The 17,330-nt window shown below is 43.2% G+C and overlaps 1 protein-coding gene and 1 long non-coding RNA gene across 2 annotated transcripts in view; one reads left to right on the forward strand and one right to left on the reverse strand.

The window, feature by feature from the left end:
* Positions 1-8,099, forward strand: part of LOC147601227 (uncharacterized) — a 25,790-nt gene extending 17,691 nt beyond the window's left edge. The window contains exons 4-5 of the long non-coding RNA XR_015258273.1: positions 818-900; positions 7,981-8,099. This is a non-coding gene — a long non-coding RNA (uncharacterized LOC147601227). The remainder of the gene's footprint in view (positions 1-817; positions 901-7,980) is intronic.
* Positions 6,068-11,338, reverse strand: NDUFAF4 (NADH:ubiquinone oxidoreductase complex assembly factor 4). The gene is made up of 3 exons (XM_086745688.1): positions 11,195-11,338; positions 10,359-10,456; positions 6,068-8,242 (listed from the first exon to the last, which is right to left on the reverse strand). Exons 1-3 carry the CDS (start codon positions 11,319-11,321, stop codon positions 7,946-7,948), a joined length of 522 nt encoding a protein of 173 aa, XP_086601814.1. The 5' UTR covers positions 11,322-11,338; the 3' UTR covers positions 6,068-7,945.
* Between the last annotated feature and the right edge of the window lie 5,992 nt (positions 11,339-17,330).

Raw genomic sequence — 17,330 nt, forward strand, 5'->3', positions numbered from 1 at the left:
ACCAATTGGAATGCACACTGGATTTTTATCTCTTAAGTAATCATTTTCCTTATAATGGAAATAACTTGAAACCAGCAGCGTGTGAAGTTAGTTCAGATTCAAGTTGTCTTCCACTTGAAACAAACCTTTGATCGAGACTGCACAAATGCAATGTATCTGTGTCTAGTAGCTGGTTTAGAAAGGATATAGCATTTGAAAATCCTTCCTGATACAATCTTCAACCTGACATTTGAATCTATTTGCTGTTTTCCTCCCTCATTCGGGAAGCCAAGATGATCTGTGCAGCTGAAGGCAAAGGAGGTGCTATCATTTCATCAAGGACAAAAGATTATTTTAGCAAAGGCCTTTCATTTTGTTAAAAACTGAAAAAAAAAAAAAGGGGGAGGGGAATTGTCACAGTGTCTGGGTTAAATTCAAGACAGAAAATAGTAATAGCACATCAAAAGCCCTAATTTATATTAATATCATGTTCTGCGTTTTTACTTCAACTACATTTATATTTTTATGTTCCAGAAGTATCTAGCAGGTAAGACAGAGGGAGCAGTTCATATTTCTTGAACTATTGTTTTAGGTTACAGCAAACTCAAGGGGGTTTGAGTAGCGTAGTTCACACTCAGTTCAAGCATTTGCTCTTGGCTGAGAATTACAGCTTTTTGGCAAAATTAAACATTATATGCTAGAGCACAATGTAGCAAGGAGTGAATTCTGTAACAAGTTCCACGGCAGCAGAATTACAGAAACCACTAAATTTTGAGGATAAAAATCCAACAAGCATTTCCTATTGTGCTCTGTCAGTAAAACTATGTTTTTTCCTTAGGGTGTCTCCGAAACATTGCAGTTTCACCACTTTCTGAAGGCTAGAGAATTTTGTATGTCATGGAGCCTATATATCACAAACAGGTATTTATGTTATTTGTTGAAAGAACAGACTTGCTTTTTGTAGTATCTTCTCAGCTTTTAATCACAGCTATGGGTTCATTATAAAATAAAAATATTTTTTATTCAAAAGGTACAAAATAGTACATTTCTTTCAAAAGGGTTAAGAAACCACAATCAAATGTCAGCCTAAAGAGAATCACAAGAAAAATGGTTCAATTTCTCAAATAGCTACATTAATGAGAACTTTGCAATTTAAAAAAAGAGTTTAATATTGAAGTATTGCATGTACAGAAGTGAGCCGACAGAATTTATCTTTGCTAAGTGATGCCAATTGTGAATTCATTCCCACACAGGAAATCTTTAACTGCTGACAGCTAATTGAGAAAGGCAGAACACAGTATGAAATTTATTCCCACTTTCTTCCTCTGTGGAGGAGCAAAGCCAATAGAGTGGCATTATTTCTTCCTAAAGACATCTTCAGTAGCCTGCTTTGCTTTGATTCATTGCTATTCAGTGCACTCACTTTCTATTTATCCCAGTTTCGCTGTAGCTTTACGTAGGCAGTAAATCAGCCTCACTCACTGTACACAGTTAATTGCCTGTCTATGAAACAGAACTAGAAACCTGGCAAATGATACTCATCAACAAAGTAGAGGGGGGAGCAGGAGGACTGGATTTAGGTAAGGGTAGGAGTGGTGGTAACTAGGATGGGACAAACTTTTGTTTAACAAAAGTCTTATTATTTGGCAAAGCAAGAGATATCTTTGGTACCTGAACAAAATATTTTGCATTCAGTTTGAACTGTTCTTAGAAATAAACGTCATGTCATACCACCATGCCAAAATATTTTATTGTAATATAAAATATAGGTTTTAGAATATGCTTTTTCCATCCCAAATCAAGTAACTTGGGGATAATGTATTTTAAAAATTCACAGAAGCATTTTGGTACCTCTGCATGTTCAGCTTTTTTGCCCCTAAATTGTGCACACAAAACAGACCCAGTTTTAATAACTTGTTTCCCCCAGTGGACATGGCTGGTGATACAGGTAAGCTGAACATATGCTGGCTCCAATCAAAGGATAGCCACTGATGCTGACAGCAGTAAAGACTGTTTCTCCTCAGTTTTAACTATACCTGTTTCGATTTGTTTTCTGCCACATTAGTGAACTGAAGTGTTTCATAAAGTGGTCTGCCAATTGCCTGAGCTAGCAAAAAGGGAGGAGGTGGGCTGTAGTGGGCTGTAGTGCTAGGAACAGGGCTCAGAGTGGTAAGGAACAAGCAAGGCTTCCCTCCCTGAGCAGCAGTGAGCCCCTCCTGCACCCATCATGCTGCAGCCCCTACCACTTCCCCACCTCAGCCCCACCAAGAGGGACTTGAGCTCTGCTATGCTTGGTGCTCACAATGGGAATGCATGGTGTGGAAGAATTAGGCGACTAAAATCATAGTTTCCAGCTTTTGAGGGGCATGGAGACAGCTAAGCTAGACTCCTACCTAACATTCAATTTCCACTTCACCTTAAGGGGGATGCAAATCCACATCCCCACTTTAAGAGGAGAGACCTAACCATGAAGCCTGTAGCATCCTTTAGGCTACAGTGCTTCACTGCAAATAAAGTGTGACACGTATGCAACGTACAGCTCCCAACAGACCTAACCATACAGCAGGTCAACACAATCTGACCATCCAGGCTTATAGCGCTCTCTCCCTACTTCATACCCAACATGTGGCCTGGGTAGAGTCAAAATTGCTTGAGTCACAAACAGTGCTGTGTTGATTTTCCTGGGAACAAAGCCCTGTGCAATTAATAACAGTGCATACTTTAGTTCACAGAAAATACTCCAAAGACTCCACCTTTATGTCTTTTTCCCTCTGCCAACACAGGCAATTTTAACCAGCTCTGCACTCCCAGCTGCACCCAAGTTGCCAGCACTGTTGTCATCCTTTCTGTGAAGCCCTGATCTCTCTCACATAAGCAGAGCTCCCAGCTGGGACTTTACGTTTGGGCTTCCAGTTACACCAGCCCCTGGTGGGAGGGAGTCTGGCTTTCACCAGCACCATTTGCAGTTGATCAGCAGTGTGATCCCTTATTACCTCACAGACGTGGCTGCTGCTGGGCAACTATTTCAAAGGTAGGGATTCCTCCTCCCACACCACCACCTCTCTCAGCTTTCAAAAAAGTAGTGGCCTGAGACCCGTAGTCCTACAAGATACCATGTGGAATCCTTGTAGGAGATTATTATGAGGTCTGTCCTGCCCCCAGTCGCTCCTCTCCTGGGTAATACAGCAGCACTACTCCCATCAGGAGGCCAGAACATCTCACCTAAAGACAGAGCTTCAGCAACTGAATAACCCACACCCAAAGGGGATTTTGCACAACAGTCACAGAACCACCACTTTGGCAGATTTATTTTTAAAATTCTCTTTCTGGCAGCAGACACACCAAACCCTGCTCCACCCTAGAGATGCACAGGAGCTACCAGAGCATGCTCTCTCCAGTACACTGCAGGAGATAATGCTGCTATTACATAATGCTGCTGTCACCTTGTGTAAATGTAAGCCTCTGTTTCAGACCAAGAAAACGAATGTTAAGTTTCTAAGATAAGTTAGTCCACGGTTTTTGTTTTTGTTTTTTTTTTTCAGCAGAAAACACTTAGCTCTGATAACAACATAGCAGTACCTAAACTGTTAAAGGTTACATGATTCCTTAGACTGTTAGATTGCTGGAAACAGATTTAATAATGACAGGCATTGACATAAGTGTTATGATTGTTAATAGCATGTCAGTCGGCGTACAGCTTCCAGTCTCAAGTGTCAAAATCTGTTTGCATGTGAAGCTCACCTGCACTGGTCAGGCATCTCCTGCTGTCAATTCAATACTGGCACCACTTGATTAAGAATCAGAAAAACCCATGTTTAGAAAGGAGCTCCAGAACAGAGCTCTGAAATGTGAAACTCCATGCAATCTCAAACATAAAAGCATGATGCTCATTAAAACAAGGTGAGACAGCTGCCTTTTTAAACTTTTGCATTTTGATCCTGTTTTATGACTATTTGAGGTTTGCTTCCATTTTTCAATATAGAAATAAGATACTCCATTTTGTAAGTTTAGTACACACCTCTTGATTATAAACATCACTATTTTTTTCCTCCTTGAGTAAAAAGAGGTAGCTTAAAAGACAAGTTCCCTGTGCTGGAAGACTACAGAAACATCACTTTTTGTACTGAAGTTCCCTCTTAACTTGCACAGAAAGCAGAGTTTAAACTCTTTCCTACCTCACAGCTCCAATCTTGCTGTCTTGGCATCAGACTGCAAGAACCTAGCTACAGTTAACACATGGTGAGACAGCACAAGATTACTTAGTTCCACATATCCCAAAAGAGCAGCTTTTGAAGATGTATGAAAAGCTACATCCCTTTTGAAAATCTGTCCTATTCATAAATTCTGCAGAGCAAAACATGTGCTCAGTCCTCTCATCTTTACCTCAGCAGATGTGCTACTCCTAGAAGGCAAGAGAGCTCTGCAGAAATAAAACAGGCTGTTGATACTGAAAGGACAGAACACAACCAACATTTGCATATGAGCCAGTAAAGAACAAAGATCACAGCTGTATAAAGTTTTCATAGCAAAGACGACTGGCTAGGCAAGGCTGGGAACAGACTTCACAATAGAACAAGGCTAGGGGAACGGGACTATGTCCCAGAAAACGTGGGTAAGTGAGCTACTAGACTCCCCCTAAAAGGACATTTTTGGGGAAAATTCAACCCAAGAATTCCAGAATACCTGCTGGAACTCCCTTGAGGAAATTCAATTTTATGTCTCACCATGAATGTAACCCTCATTTCCAAATGAGGCTCAGCCTGCCCTGTGTACTCACTCTTTCTCAGTGCCCAGGCTAGCCCTGGCTTTATGCAGTGACATTTGGAAAACTGGTGTAATAATGCCGTATATAAAGTTAATTAACTGTGTGTCATTTACACTAGAAATGAAGCAACTCCCTTACAGACACAGAAAGCTTATACTTGCCACCCATTTTACATCAATCCAACAAGAACAAAGCAGCTTGAGTGCAGCATGTTGTTCCCTGCCAAATGTAATGATTCTATATGGTGGCCAAAACCATCTGAGCTAAATTTGGTGCGCTGCATGCACGACAAAGAAACTTTAAAAATTCTCTACATAAGAGTTCCAGAAAACTGAATTGCAGGTTCCCACAAATTTCCCATAATCACCTCTTCAAAATTATTGCTTGAAGAGTACCTTTTCGTTAAGCTGACGGCCAAACAGCTAAGGGAAAGGGCTATAGACATAAGCAAGTTAAAACTGTAAAGAAAATACCACTATTCTTCCAATTAGAAATTGTGTCACAATCAGAAACAGGTAAGTGGGTGTGCTGGTTTTGGGTAGCAAGGGCGGGGGGCTACGGTGGCAGCTTCTGTGAGAAGCTGCTAGAAGTTTCCCCTTTGGAGGACCTGGTCGCATCTAGGGCAGACCCACCACTGGCCAGGGCCAAGCTCATTGGCAAAAGTGGTAATGCCTCTGTGATAATGTACTTAAATAAAAGAAAAAAAAAAAAGGAAGAAGAAAAAAAAAGAAACAGAGGCAGAGAGGGGGAGGTGCAAGCTTTGTGGGCCTTGCAGCCCTCCCCCTCTGGCCTCCCACCGGGCAGCTGTCTCGGCCCGGCCTTGCACAGCAAAGTGAAGAGAGGAGATGTGAAGAGAACCTGAGAGGTGTCAGCCCACAGCAAACTGCATTGCGAACCAACGCGAACGCGCTGTGCCAGAGAAGTTCCTTGCTCCAGACGAGCCTTCTAGGCTGCTGGGAGTTCACCTGCTTCCAGGGAGAGGGATCCCTGGCCCACATCTGTGCTGTGGGACCTGCCTGCTTCCCCACCATGGACAATATATTCTGAGGATGAGATCCTGGCTCCAGAGAAACCAGGGATAGCTTTGCAATAATCTCATTCATAGCAAGGATTTTGCACTGAAGGTATGGCCTAAGCATTGAACACGATGAGCACCAAGCGTCCCAAAGCACGTGCCTGCTGAAGAGCGTAAGCAAAGCAGCAGTATGCCATAATGTCTCTAGTGGCTTTCTGCATGAAACCGTCATGGTTTAGACACATCAGGAGACAGTTCACAAAGGCAGATAAAAGGAGAGAAAATACATACCGAAGTAATCAAAGTAAGCTGTTGTCGGCTGCTGATTTGAAGTGAGTTTTTAATCAACTCCAATACCTAATTAAAGATTCACTTTTAAAGAAGGAAATCACAGCATCTCCAATAATAATAACAGTATCTGTACCAAATGCATTCCACAGGTGTTCTTTCTGCATATTACCTTAACCATTACTTTAGGACGAACAGTACTCAAACAATATAGTATTTCCGTTACAACATTATATAAAACAAAGTATTTTGTGGAAAAAAAGAAACTCTTAATGTGGCACATAACTCAGAAATGATATGTGTTAGTTTCAGAGTGCAGCTCTGTCCCCATTATGTTACAGGAAGAAGGACAAACCTATCCCCAATCTACATGTTTTAAGACTAACAATTTCAAATTTTTTATACAACGCACTTATGTATCATCTTTCACTGGGGTACACCAATGCATACGTCATAAATGAATCAAGCAAAACCTTGAATACACTGTGGCAAACTGTACTGTAAATACCTTGTTCCATCTCAGAGAACTGGAAGGAATCTTGCTGTGAAATAGCACAGTTGATAATCTTCCTGGTAAGATATTTACCAGAGTCTAAACTCTAAGACCTGGCAGAAGAGTTCTTAAAAAGGAAGTGACGTTGTAGGCCTGGTACTGACTGCCACCCTCTTAATAAATTCAGCATCTTTGGTGACGGGCACTAGGAATGTTAGTGCCACACAAAATTTTGGGTTTTGTTTCGTTTGCCTGAAGGCAACTATAATGCATTTTTCAGTAACAATTCTTATTCCCCCCAGCTTATTTGGAAAACATGAACTAGTTTTGACTGCAGTATTAATCATCAGTGCAAAACTTCTTCCTTACCTACAGACACCTGAATAGTCACAGTATCAAGAAGGTGACAATCCACAGTTACCTCCTCAGAGTTTTGTCATCCTTTACTAACAATTGGCAAGGATGCTGCTTCAGTCTGGTAGCACATGAGTAACTTATTTTGAGTGAAAAGACCTGACCTAAGCCCACATTTGGGTACGTCAGACAAGGCCTCTGTGGGGAAAAAGGGTGATTGTAACAAGACAGGCAGACATATACAGACCTACTAGTGCGTCCAGTTAGTAGATCCAGTTGTATTTGATAGCTGCCTATTAATAATATGAACCATGATTTCTCCTACAATAGGTGCCATAGACTGCTGCAAGAGACTGATGCTAGAAGATCGTCACTCTATAAATTCACTGACTGATAGGCAGTACCTGGGGAGGTGCAGATATTTAAGCTAAATCAGAATAGAGTGGAATAGGAGCTACACATCAGCCATTACTGTTCCAGCATCAGAAAGAGACCTCCTTGCTATTCACCTTCTTTTTAAGTTTGACACAGCTGAATTTCTCAAATGATCTTGTGGTTAACCTTCTTTACAAAGTATAAATACTATTCCATTCTTATACAAAAGAAATACAATTGAGAGTATATACAGACACCTTGGCAGCAAGTCCTTGAAAGAACACTGTGACATGGAACTCCAGAGCCAACACACACAGAGCACCGATCTCGCTGAAGGCCAGAAGTCTCTGCTAAGAAAGGCAATCTGTTAAAGTAAAGTTCTAACTAGAACCAGTATGTTTTAACTGAACACGTGACATATGAATGGGATAATAAGAATCATGTGACGTGCTCTCATACAACTTATTAGTTATATTCTGTTTTACAAACAGTGTCTTATAGTTGTTGCATTTAACTGAAGCCATCCAGTATAGAATGGAATCGCTTGAATACATCTCACTGGTATAAGGAAGCAGCCTTGTCGGATGACACATTACCAACTTGTTTCAGACACTGAATATACTTGAGAGTAAAACTGAGACACGCGCAAGATCACACAAGGTTTTGGAAATTATTTTTATGTTGGCTTTATAGCTTTTTTGGTTTCTTTAGGAAATTCCTGCACAGTAAAAGGAATGAAGAATTCCAGAAGAGAGTTGACATCCTTCAGTTCCAGACTGTATTCCACTGCTATTTTCTCTGCAGTCCATATTTCAGGACGAAGTTTATGATTATTAAGAAGTGTCAGAGCCTCCACAATGGAAATTTTTCCTTTGGAAACTTTCTTAACATCTAGATCTTCCAAGTGGCCTAGTTTTGTAAGTCTCTTTTCCTCTTGTTTACATGGAAGATGTTCACCACCTCCATCTTTTACCTAATTGTGGGAAGGAAAACAAGAAGAGCTTAACAGCAGTTCTGTTTACTACGTACGCTGTAGCAGCCAAGCTGTTTTCCTAAATATGTCATTTCCTGTTAGTTTTCCCCATTTTCACAGCATTTAAAAAAAAAAAAATTAATTAGCCAGCCTTGCTTCTTGATATCACAAAAACTGTCAGTTGTTCCACAGCCATTCTACATACTATGTCAAGCCTCCAGCCAAATTCTGAAAAGCTACAATCCATTGAACTCTATGTCTTATACAAACTTGGCAGCCCTTCATTAAAGTCAAACTAAAGATTTTGGTAGCAAAAGGTAAATGAGGGGGAAAAAAAAAAAAGAAAACCAAAAATTACACTACAATATAGTATCCTTCTTCTGATGCCACTGGAAATCCTTTTCATATAGTCTCTCCCCCCTTCCTTTCATTTCATTTTCAGATTTTAGTTTTGCCACTGAAAGATACCCCTTCTTTTGCTCTGTCTAGAGAACAAGCCTTGCTGGGCACAAAGCAACTATTTTGCAGCATTATATGGAGTTTAATTCCCATTACTACTGCAGTGCTCAGACATGTTTAGTCTCTTCTCCCAAGTCCTTTTGTATTTCCAAGTCATTTCCAAACCGGCTCTGCCTTCCCCATATTGCCTTTTATTAAGATTTAACCAGTGACTGACACTGCCGAAGAGACACTTTGAGAACCTTTCTTAAGTTTAAGAAAAAGTACTTCTAAAGTTATCAGAGTCCACAGCCACCCATTAGACACAGACACTATGTATTCACTCACAAGCCGAGAAAACTGATGTGGACGCTACAGCATCTGTAACTGCGTGTCTGTTTCTAAACTGCAGAGGACGTCTGATGAGGCTACCAGTTTTCCATTTCTTCCTTTTACTTTGTGCTAAAACTCTGTGCAGATAATGAACAATTTTTCAAGTCTTAATAAAATGATCTCTCTCTGCGTATCTGCCACTTCAGGACTTAAGAGTTGGTGCTTTTGCGCTTACCACAGACAGACATACCAAATATACAAAATATTCAGGATAGCATCAGGAAAGGAAGGAAGCTTTTGGGTTAAGTTTTGCCTGCAAGCCTCCATGCTAACACATTAATCATGCTCTTCCTAACAACTGCAAGTAGACACACCACCAGAGCAAGTCTTATGTAGCAGCAACCTCAGAATAGGAAGGGGATCAAGCAACTAAGATTTGTTTCGCTTTTGGCTTTTTCTTAAATCTCTCTTGACAGGCTTACAAATATTGAAAGCCTGTCAACAGAATATTGAAAAGATATCAAAATTAGACCTTCAGCACTTCAAGATTAGAGTCCTCACCTCTGTCATGAAAATTAAGGATAGCAATTACTTGGAAACTTCAGGGAGAGACTGCAGAAATCTGTTTGCATTTTGAAATACGTTAAGTCTTGAATACAAGGTACTATGAGAGTGGCAAATTAGAGAGACTTAGGAATTTTATGGCTAGATGATTATAAAACTTTTATTACTGAATAAAGTGATCCAATAACACAACAGGTAAAACACGCAAGCCATAACGTAACGTGGTGGAAAAGAGACTGAACGCCAGTCTGCATTTTACTGGGAGGGGTATGCTTTGCCTTCCAAGTCAGAGACTGCAGCCACTGGCAATGAGGAAACTGATCACCAAACAATCCAGAAAAAACCTAACTAAGGCACTTCCTCAGCCGCATAAGGAAAACTCTCTGCACAGTAGGACATTAACATCAGTAGTTAAAGACTCTGCTAAAACGTTAATGTCTTTGTCCTCTACCAGATCCATGCTCCCATAAAAATCTCAGTCTCTTTTCTTCTAACAACTCCATGAGAGATCTCTGGCAAACTCTTTGCAAAAGGCTGACCAACTGTCCTGCGTTTGAGGAAGCAGAAGTCATTGCTACTGATCTATAAAAAAGTAGTGATCTATACTGATCTATAAAAGAGTAATGAAAATATCACATTTACCTATTAAAAAAAAAAATTAGCTTTTAGGCACTAGTAGAGCACTCTTCTTTAAAAAGAAAATTTTTCTTTAAAAAGAAAAATTGGTTTGAAAACCCACAAAGCTGGTGCTGGTATGCCTCCTACAGACAGACATACTCACCCGCACAGGTAGATCTCTAGACTCGACATAAACATCTTTTAACAAGGTGAGGAGCCTGTCATCCTTTCTGTGAATTTGTTCTTGTATCTCCGATTGGTCTAAAGGCAGGGGGAGAAGAAACGGGGGGGGGCAGATAAAAGAAAGGTTTGCGTCAAAAATAACTTTTTGTTAGTTCTGCCAGCTTAGCCGCCTCCAGAGAGGAAGGGCACAGCTCCCAACGCACACGGTGCTTCTCAGGAAGGCTCCATTCCTCCCCCGACCCCACCGCTAACGACACCGGGTCACCCGGCGGCGGCGGCCGCCCCCGCCTTCCGCGCCGCACCCGGGAAGGGCGGCGTTGGACAGCGCACCCTTGCGGCACGCTCCCTCACTGCGCCGCAGCGGCCCGCGGGCCACACAGCCCACTGCCGTCGTCGTGGGGGGTGGGACCGCACCGACCCGGCTCGAGAAACCCGGCCCCGAGACCCCCTCGGCCCGAAAGACCTGGCCCCGAGACCCCCAGCCGCTGCCCCACCGCCTCGACCGCCCTGGCCTGGTGCGGGCCCGGCCGGCCCTAGCAACCGCCCCTAGCAACCGCCGCCGCCGACTACAACTCCCAGCGTGCCTCGCGCGCCCAGGTGCCCCGTTCTCAATGTCACCGGCCCCACACCGTTCCGGGGAACGCCGCGGCCCTGCCGCTGCCTCCCTGCGCCCCAGCACCTCGCCCACGCCGGCCGCCCACCCGCCTCCAGCATCTGCTCTTCCCCTCCTGTGGCTCGGCCCCGCGCCGGGCCCACAGACGCCGCCCCACGCCGGCAGCCCCCTCAGCCCCGCGGCCTGGCGAGGCCGGCACCCACCGGCGAGCTCGTCCAGCCGGGTGGTGGGGTGCCGCGGCGCGGGCGTGGGCTTCTCCTTGCTGATCTCGCGGCGAGCCCGGCTCTCCACGTTGAAAGTCCGGAACACGCGGGTCAGTCGCCCGCCCATCGCCGCGGCCACCGCCACCCGCGCCGCGCATGCGCGGACCGGCGGCGCATGTGCACAGGCTCGGTCGCGGGAAAGAGCGGTTGGTGCTGCGCGATAAGCGCCGTGAAAAAAAAAAACAAACCAAAACCAAACAAACAGAACTCCCCCAAACAAACAAATAAACTATAAACACGGACGAGACTATTCCTTTTTTTTTTTTTTTATTTCACAGCGCCCCGGCGGTGTTTTCTCCTCGCCCTCGGCTCCGCCTCGGCCGCCGGCCGGCCCTGGCCCCGCCTCCCGCCCGCCGCGCCGCGTTGGCCTGGCCGTGGCTTTTCTAAACGCGTGGGTGACCGGAGCCCGCGGTCAGCCCGCTACGCCCGTGGGAGCCGTGGCCGTGGCCGGGGCCGGGGAACGCCCTCAAGGCGGCGGGCGGGACCCGCCTTTCCCGCTCAGCCGCGGCTGCTGAACTGCGAGGAGGAGCTGTGAGAAAGTATTGAGCCTTGAGCCGTGCGAGATATGAAAGGTTAACTTGTAGACAGAGGTAAAATTGTTGAGATGGGATCAGGAGTTTAAAGATTGAAAAATCATAGAATCATAGAATAGTTTGGGCTGGAAAGGACCTTCAAAGGTCATCTAGTCCAACCCCCCGGCAAGGAGCAGGGACATCTCCAACCAGATCAGGTTGCTCACAGCCCCGGCCAACCTGGCCTTGAACGTTTCCAGGGATGGGGCCTCCACCACTTCTCTGGGAAACCTGTTCCAGTGTTCCACCACCCTCAGTGTAAAAAAAAAAATTTTCCTAATATCTAATCTGAATCTACCTCTTTCTAGTTCAAAACCATTAAAACCCATTCTTGTATTGCTACAGGCCCTAGTAAAAAGCTTCTGCCTGTCTTTCCAGTAGGCCCCCATTAGGTACTGGAAGGCTGCTATAAGGTCTCCCCGGAGCCTTCTCCTTTCCAGGCTGAACAGCCCCAACTCTCTCAGCCTGTCCTCATAGGAGAGGTGCTCCAGCCCTCTGATCATCTTCGTGGACCTCCTCTGGATCCTCTCCAACTGGTCCTTGTCCTTCTTACATTGGCAGCTCCAGAACCAGATGCAGTACTCCAAGTTGAGTCTCACGAGAGCAGAATAGAGGGGCAGAACCACCTCCCTTGACCTGCTGGCTGTGCTCCTTTTGATGCAATCCAGGATGAGGTTGGCTTTCTGGGCTGCAGGTGCACATTACCGGCTCATGCTGAGCAACCAATACCTCCAAGTTCTTCTCAGCAGGGCTGCTTTCAATCCATTCTCCGCCCAGCCTGTATTTGTGCCTGGGATTGCCATGACCCAGGTGCAGGACCTTGCACTTGGCCTGGTTGAACTTCATGAGGTTGGCACAGGCCCACCTCTCCAGCCTGTCAAGGTTTCTCTGGATGGCATCCCTTCTCTCCAGCGTGTCGATGACACCACACAGCTTGATGTTGCCAGTGAACTTGTTGAGGGTGCACTCTATCCCACTGTCCATGTCACTGACAGAGAGGTTAAACAGGGCTGGTCCCAATACCAACCCGTGAGGAATGCCACTTGTCTTTGATCTCCACTTGGACACCAAGCCATTGACCTCAACTGTTTTGAGTGCAGCCATCCAGCCAATTCACCAAATGGTCCATCTGTCAAATCTATTTCTCTCCACTTTAGAGAGAAGGATGTCATGAAGGACAGTGTCAAATGCTTTGCACAAGTCCAAGTAGATGATGTCAGCTGGTCATCCCTTGTCCACCAAGGCATCATAGAAGGCCACCAAATTGATCATGCATGATTTGCCCTTAGTGAAGCTGTGTTGGTTGTCATCAGTCATCTCCTTATTTTCCACATGCCTTAGCATGGTTTCCAGGAGAATCTGCTCCATGACCTTGCCAGGCACAGAGGTCAGACTGACTGGCCTGTAGTTCCTTGGATCTTCCTTGTTGCCCTTTTTAAAAGTGGGGGTTATGTTTCCCATTTTCCAGTCAGTGGGAACCTCACCAGACTGCCACGACTACTCAAATATGATAGACAGTGGCTTGGTAACTTTATCTCCCATTCATCCTCAGGACCCACAGACACATCTCATCAGGTTCCATGGACTTATGCACCTTCAGGTTCCTTAGATGGTCTCAGACCTGGTCTTGTCCTGCAGTGGGCAGTTCTTCATTCTCTCAGGTTGGCTTTTGCCTTCTGTGACTTCGGTAATGTGGCTAGAGCCCTCCCTGGTGAAGACTGAAGCAATAAAGTAGTTGAGTACCTCAGCCTTCTCCACGTCCCGGGTAACCAGGTCTCCCTTTTCCTTTTGGAGAGGGCCCACATTTTCCCTGATTTTCCCCAAATAAGGAAAGCCAAATAGATTTACAAAGGCAACAGAGACAAAGTAGCGTAAGCATGATCCACACTAGATCTCTGCTTTCTTGGGGAATCCTGAAGGTATGGTTTCTCCACTTCTTAGTTTTAAAGACTGTCTGTAGGAGAAGAATAGAAACATGCCTTTAATTTATGTACTTTGGTAATAAACTTACTAACCCTGCCTTCTTTTAGGCACTGCATGTGTAGTGATGCTAAGAAGATAAGTGATATTAGTGATAATAGGAACATGGACACTGTTAAAAGCTGCTGAACTCAGACTGGTGGCTAATTTAATTAAACTGTCAACTACTTGCTGACTACACCTATGTTCTTGAGTATGGGATTTGATATTTTTGTAAGTGGTTAGCCTATCTGGTACAGCTGGTTGTAGACCTTTGATTTGTACTTTAGCATTTCTCTGAGACATATTCTTATTAATACGTCTGTGGATGCAAGCCATTGTGCAAAAACTAGAAATAAAAATTCTCCCCTTCAAAAGCTAAGAACTGCTGGCTTCTGGGGTCAAACTCAGCACAGAGCTTCTGTCTCCATAAAGCCTGAATGTGACTAACACTTTAATATTTACTGACAGCAAAATAAATTCATGAGAAGGCAGTCAGTTAAAAATAAAGAGTGATGTCATGCTCTGCCTGTCACTTCCTATCACTGAGGATGGCACAAGGCTGTTCTTTTTATGTATAAAGAAGCATCAGAAGTACAAGATTTTTATTCTGAAGAATCTTTCTCAGACTGTAGCAAGCAGAACAACCAAGATTAAAACCATTTTTTTAATATATAAAATTTGATATTTTACCAATGTGACCATGTTGATATTAAATATTAGTAGTGAGGAGCTTGGACTTTTTTTCCCCATATAAAGTATCTGCAAGTGTCATTATTAAAAACCAAATATGTAGTTCATGCATAACAGCAGCCTGTTCTCAACAGCAAACAGCATCAGACACATCAGAGAAAAGTACTGTAACTCGCACAATATGTGTGCCATAGGCTGCTCACTAGATCACCTTTCACACCTCTAAGAGAGAAATTTCTAAAACTACTGTGCACCTGGAAAATAATAACTGCATTTGTGACTATTCTTTGAATCCTTCGTTTCAGTTTTTCATCTCAGTTTTGATTTTATGTTGTGTATTCTTCATTTTTCATTCTCAGCTAGTTCTGTAGCAGAATGGAAAATCTAAAATTAATTTTGGCGGTTACCGAGCATCAGAAGTCTGATTGACCTATTGCAAATTCCCTTTAGAGAAAGGAGAATAAGAATGTCTGGCATTAAGTGGGTTTGCTGTGAGGTACTACTAAGGTTTCTTTGCTGTCTTTACTATTTAGAAGAGCAGGTAATCTGAGTGAGATAAGGGTCTTCTTTTAGTAATGGGTGACCAACTTGAGAATTTCTGAGAGGAGGCAGGTGAGGTTTGCTACGTGATTTATGATCTGGGAATGACCCAGAGATGGACAGCAGAGGAAAATTAGAGGTGCCCTTATACAGCAGCAGCACAGGTTTACGTTTGATTCTGCCCACATTTTCAACCACTGATACTGTTTTTCTCTTCTTATATTTTTGTTGCTATTTGTTTGTAATTTATGGCAGTCTAAAGGGATATTCTAGCAAATTCATGTATAATTAGGATTCAGGGAATTGAGTCCTCTGTCCTGATTACTGGTTTCCCAGTAAATACAATGAGAGCATTGATCCATTTGTTCCTTATCTCATCAGCGTTAGGCAGACCCAGAGAACATAGCATTAGCAAGAATTGATTATGAGCCAAGCAAAAATGACTGTCCTGCAACATTGTAAAGAAAAACTCAAGAATGATGGACATTTCAATCACCCTTGCCTTTCAGTGATTTCTAGTTGTTCTGTTATTTGATTCAGTTTGGTTCTGTGTTATTGGCTTCAACTGATCCATCTTTTACTGGCTCCTGAAGTATCTGCAAATACATGGAAGGCTTTTGCTTAATTTCAGGCTGTGATCAGAGTGTTACTGAACACTTGCATCTTTTCAAGGCTAGGTGGCTGCAGTGCTTTATTTAAAGGAGTTTTTCTCAATTCCTTACATGGATGAAGTTTATGGAGAATGCAGCAAGCTCACATTTACAGGCTTACACACCAGCCCAGGCAGGTCACTAGCTCCTTGTCAGATAACATTCATTTCAAAGACATGACATTTAAATTCTCCTGATTGACTGTGACTTGGTATACCTGTCATGATCTTCCATAATTTTCCTATCTGATTGTTATATCTCAATTAGCAGGTTACATTGACTTGGAAATGCACAATAGGAGCCAGCATATTTGAGAATGAGGCAGCCTGGTACTGGAATTAATTAATTATAGCAATTACATGTGTGGTTTTAGTTCATTTTTACTCATACGGTTCAGTTCCTTGTGCTCTTTCCTCAGTGGCAATACTAGCTGAGAGAACTGACACCCTCATTCTTTCTTGTAACCTTGGCTTCAGCTCATCCCTCTTGCCGGAGCAAGGATGTAGGAACTCTTCAGAGAGAACAATATCAGATAGCTGGTCTGATTTAATAAAGAAAAGAAGTCCCATAACTTTTCTAAGCCTGATCCATTACTGATGGTTTGACTGTCCCCACAAGAAGCTACCAGAAGCACAGGAGGAGAAACAAAAGGTATATGATAGGAGGAGTATGAATACCTTGAACTGGTATTGCTCCCAGGTTGGTTGGTTTGTTTGTGAGAGGTTGCACTTTGCACCCAGATCATTTCACACCAGCAGTCACAGAAACAACTGTACTGGCTCCAATGAGGCAGAGGTGAACCAGCAGTCAGAAGAAACTGGGTGAAATGGAGAGGCAGTTCATCTTAGGCTGGCTTTGCTGATGCACCAGAATCACCCAAGACAAACACCATCCCTTTGGGCCTGAAAAAAAAGGGGAGTCAACGTTTATCCACTTGAAAGGTAAGAGTTACTGTTGTGGCTTAGCCCCACTTGAAAGCTAAAATACTGCACGGCCGCTCCCTCCTTTCAGGAGCTGAGGCTCCCAGTGCTCCTTTAGCTGTATTAGAAGGTCTTTATTATGATGATAAATTTTCACGGAGAACATTGTACAAATAAAAGTTGTATATTGGTAAATGCAGTGACCACAGCCATTTTGCTAGGTTAACTACACATAAATTGATGTAACTTTAGACCTTTGTACCTATTCATTGGGGTCCTTGTTATTCAACTCACTGAGCAAGCCCAGATAACTCCCTGTTCTCCAGTAAGGTTTTCCATACCCAGTGGAGACCTCCCATGAAGACTTACCCTCAAAGAGAACAGTTATTTTCTTTAGATACTTTGATATCATAAAACTTACTCTGTTTAGTTGTTTTGGGGTTGTTTTTTGGTTTTTTTGTTTTGTTTTGTTTTGTTTTGTTTTTTTCTTGAGCCATCCCATCCACATGGTGAGTTGGTTTGGCTTTATAGTATATAAAATAATACTGCCTTCTGTTTGCGTTTGTGTCTGTTGTAAATCAGTACCTACAAACCAATTTCAGTGAATACTAACACTGGTTTTAAAAGTCTTCATCGAATTTAAAGGATTCATTTACTCTCACAAATACAAAAAAAAAAAAAAAAAAATGTCCAAAACCAAAGCATTTCTTTGTAAAAAGTAGATTTACAACTTCTACCAGTT

Source organism: Chlamydotis macqueenii, chromosome 3, assembly GCF_036417535.1.
Source record: "Chlamydotis macqueenii isolate bChlMac1 chromosome 3, bChlMac1.mat, whole genome shotgun sequence".
Classification (NCBI taxonomy): domain Eukaryota; kingdom Metazoa; phylum Chordata; class Aves; order Otidiformes; family Otididae; genus Chlamydotis; species Chlamydotis macqueenii.

Excerpts from the sequence above, each read along its gene's own strand:
- NDUFAF4 (XM_086745688.1), bottom strand. The coding sequence starts at position 11,321 with ATGGGCGGGCGACTGACCCGCGTGTTCCGGACTTTCAACGTGGAGAGC. Across the intron at positions 10,457-11,194 it reads CCGGCTGGACGAGCTCGCCG|ACCAATCGGAGATACAAGAA; the intron begins GTGGGTGCCGGC and ends CCCTGCCTTTAG. Across the intron at positions 8,243-10,358 it reads CTAGAGATCTACCTGTGCGG|GTAAAAGATGGAGGTGGTGA; the intron begins GTGAGTATGTCT and ends TCCCACAATTAG.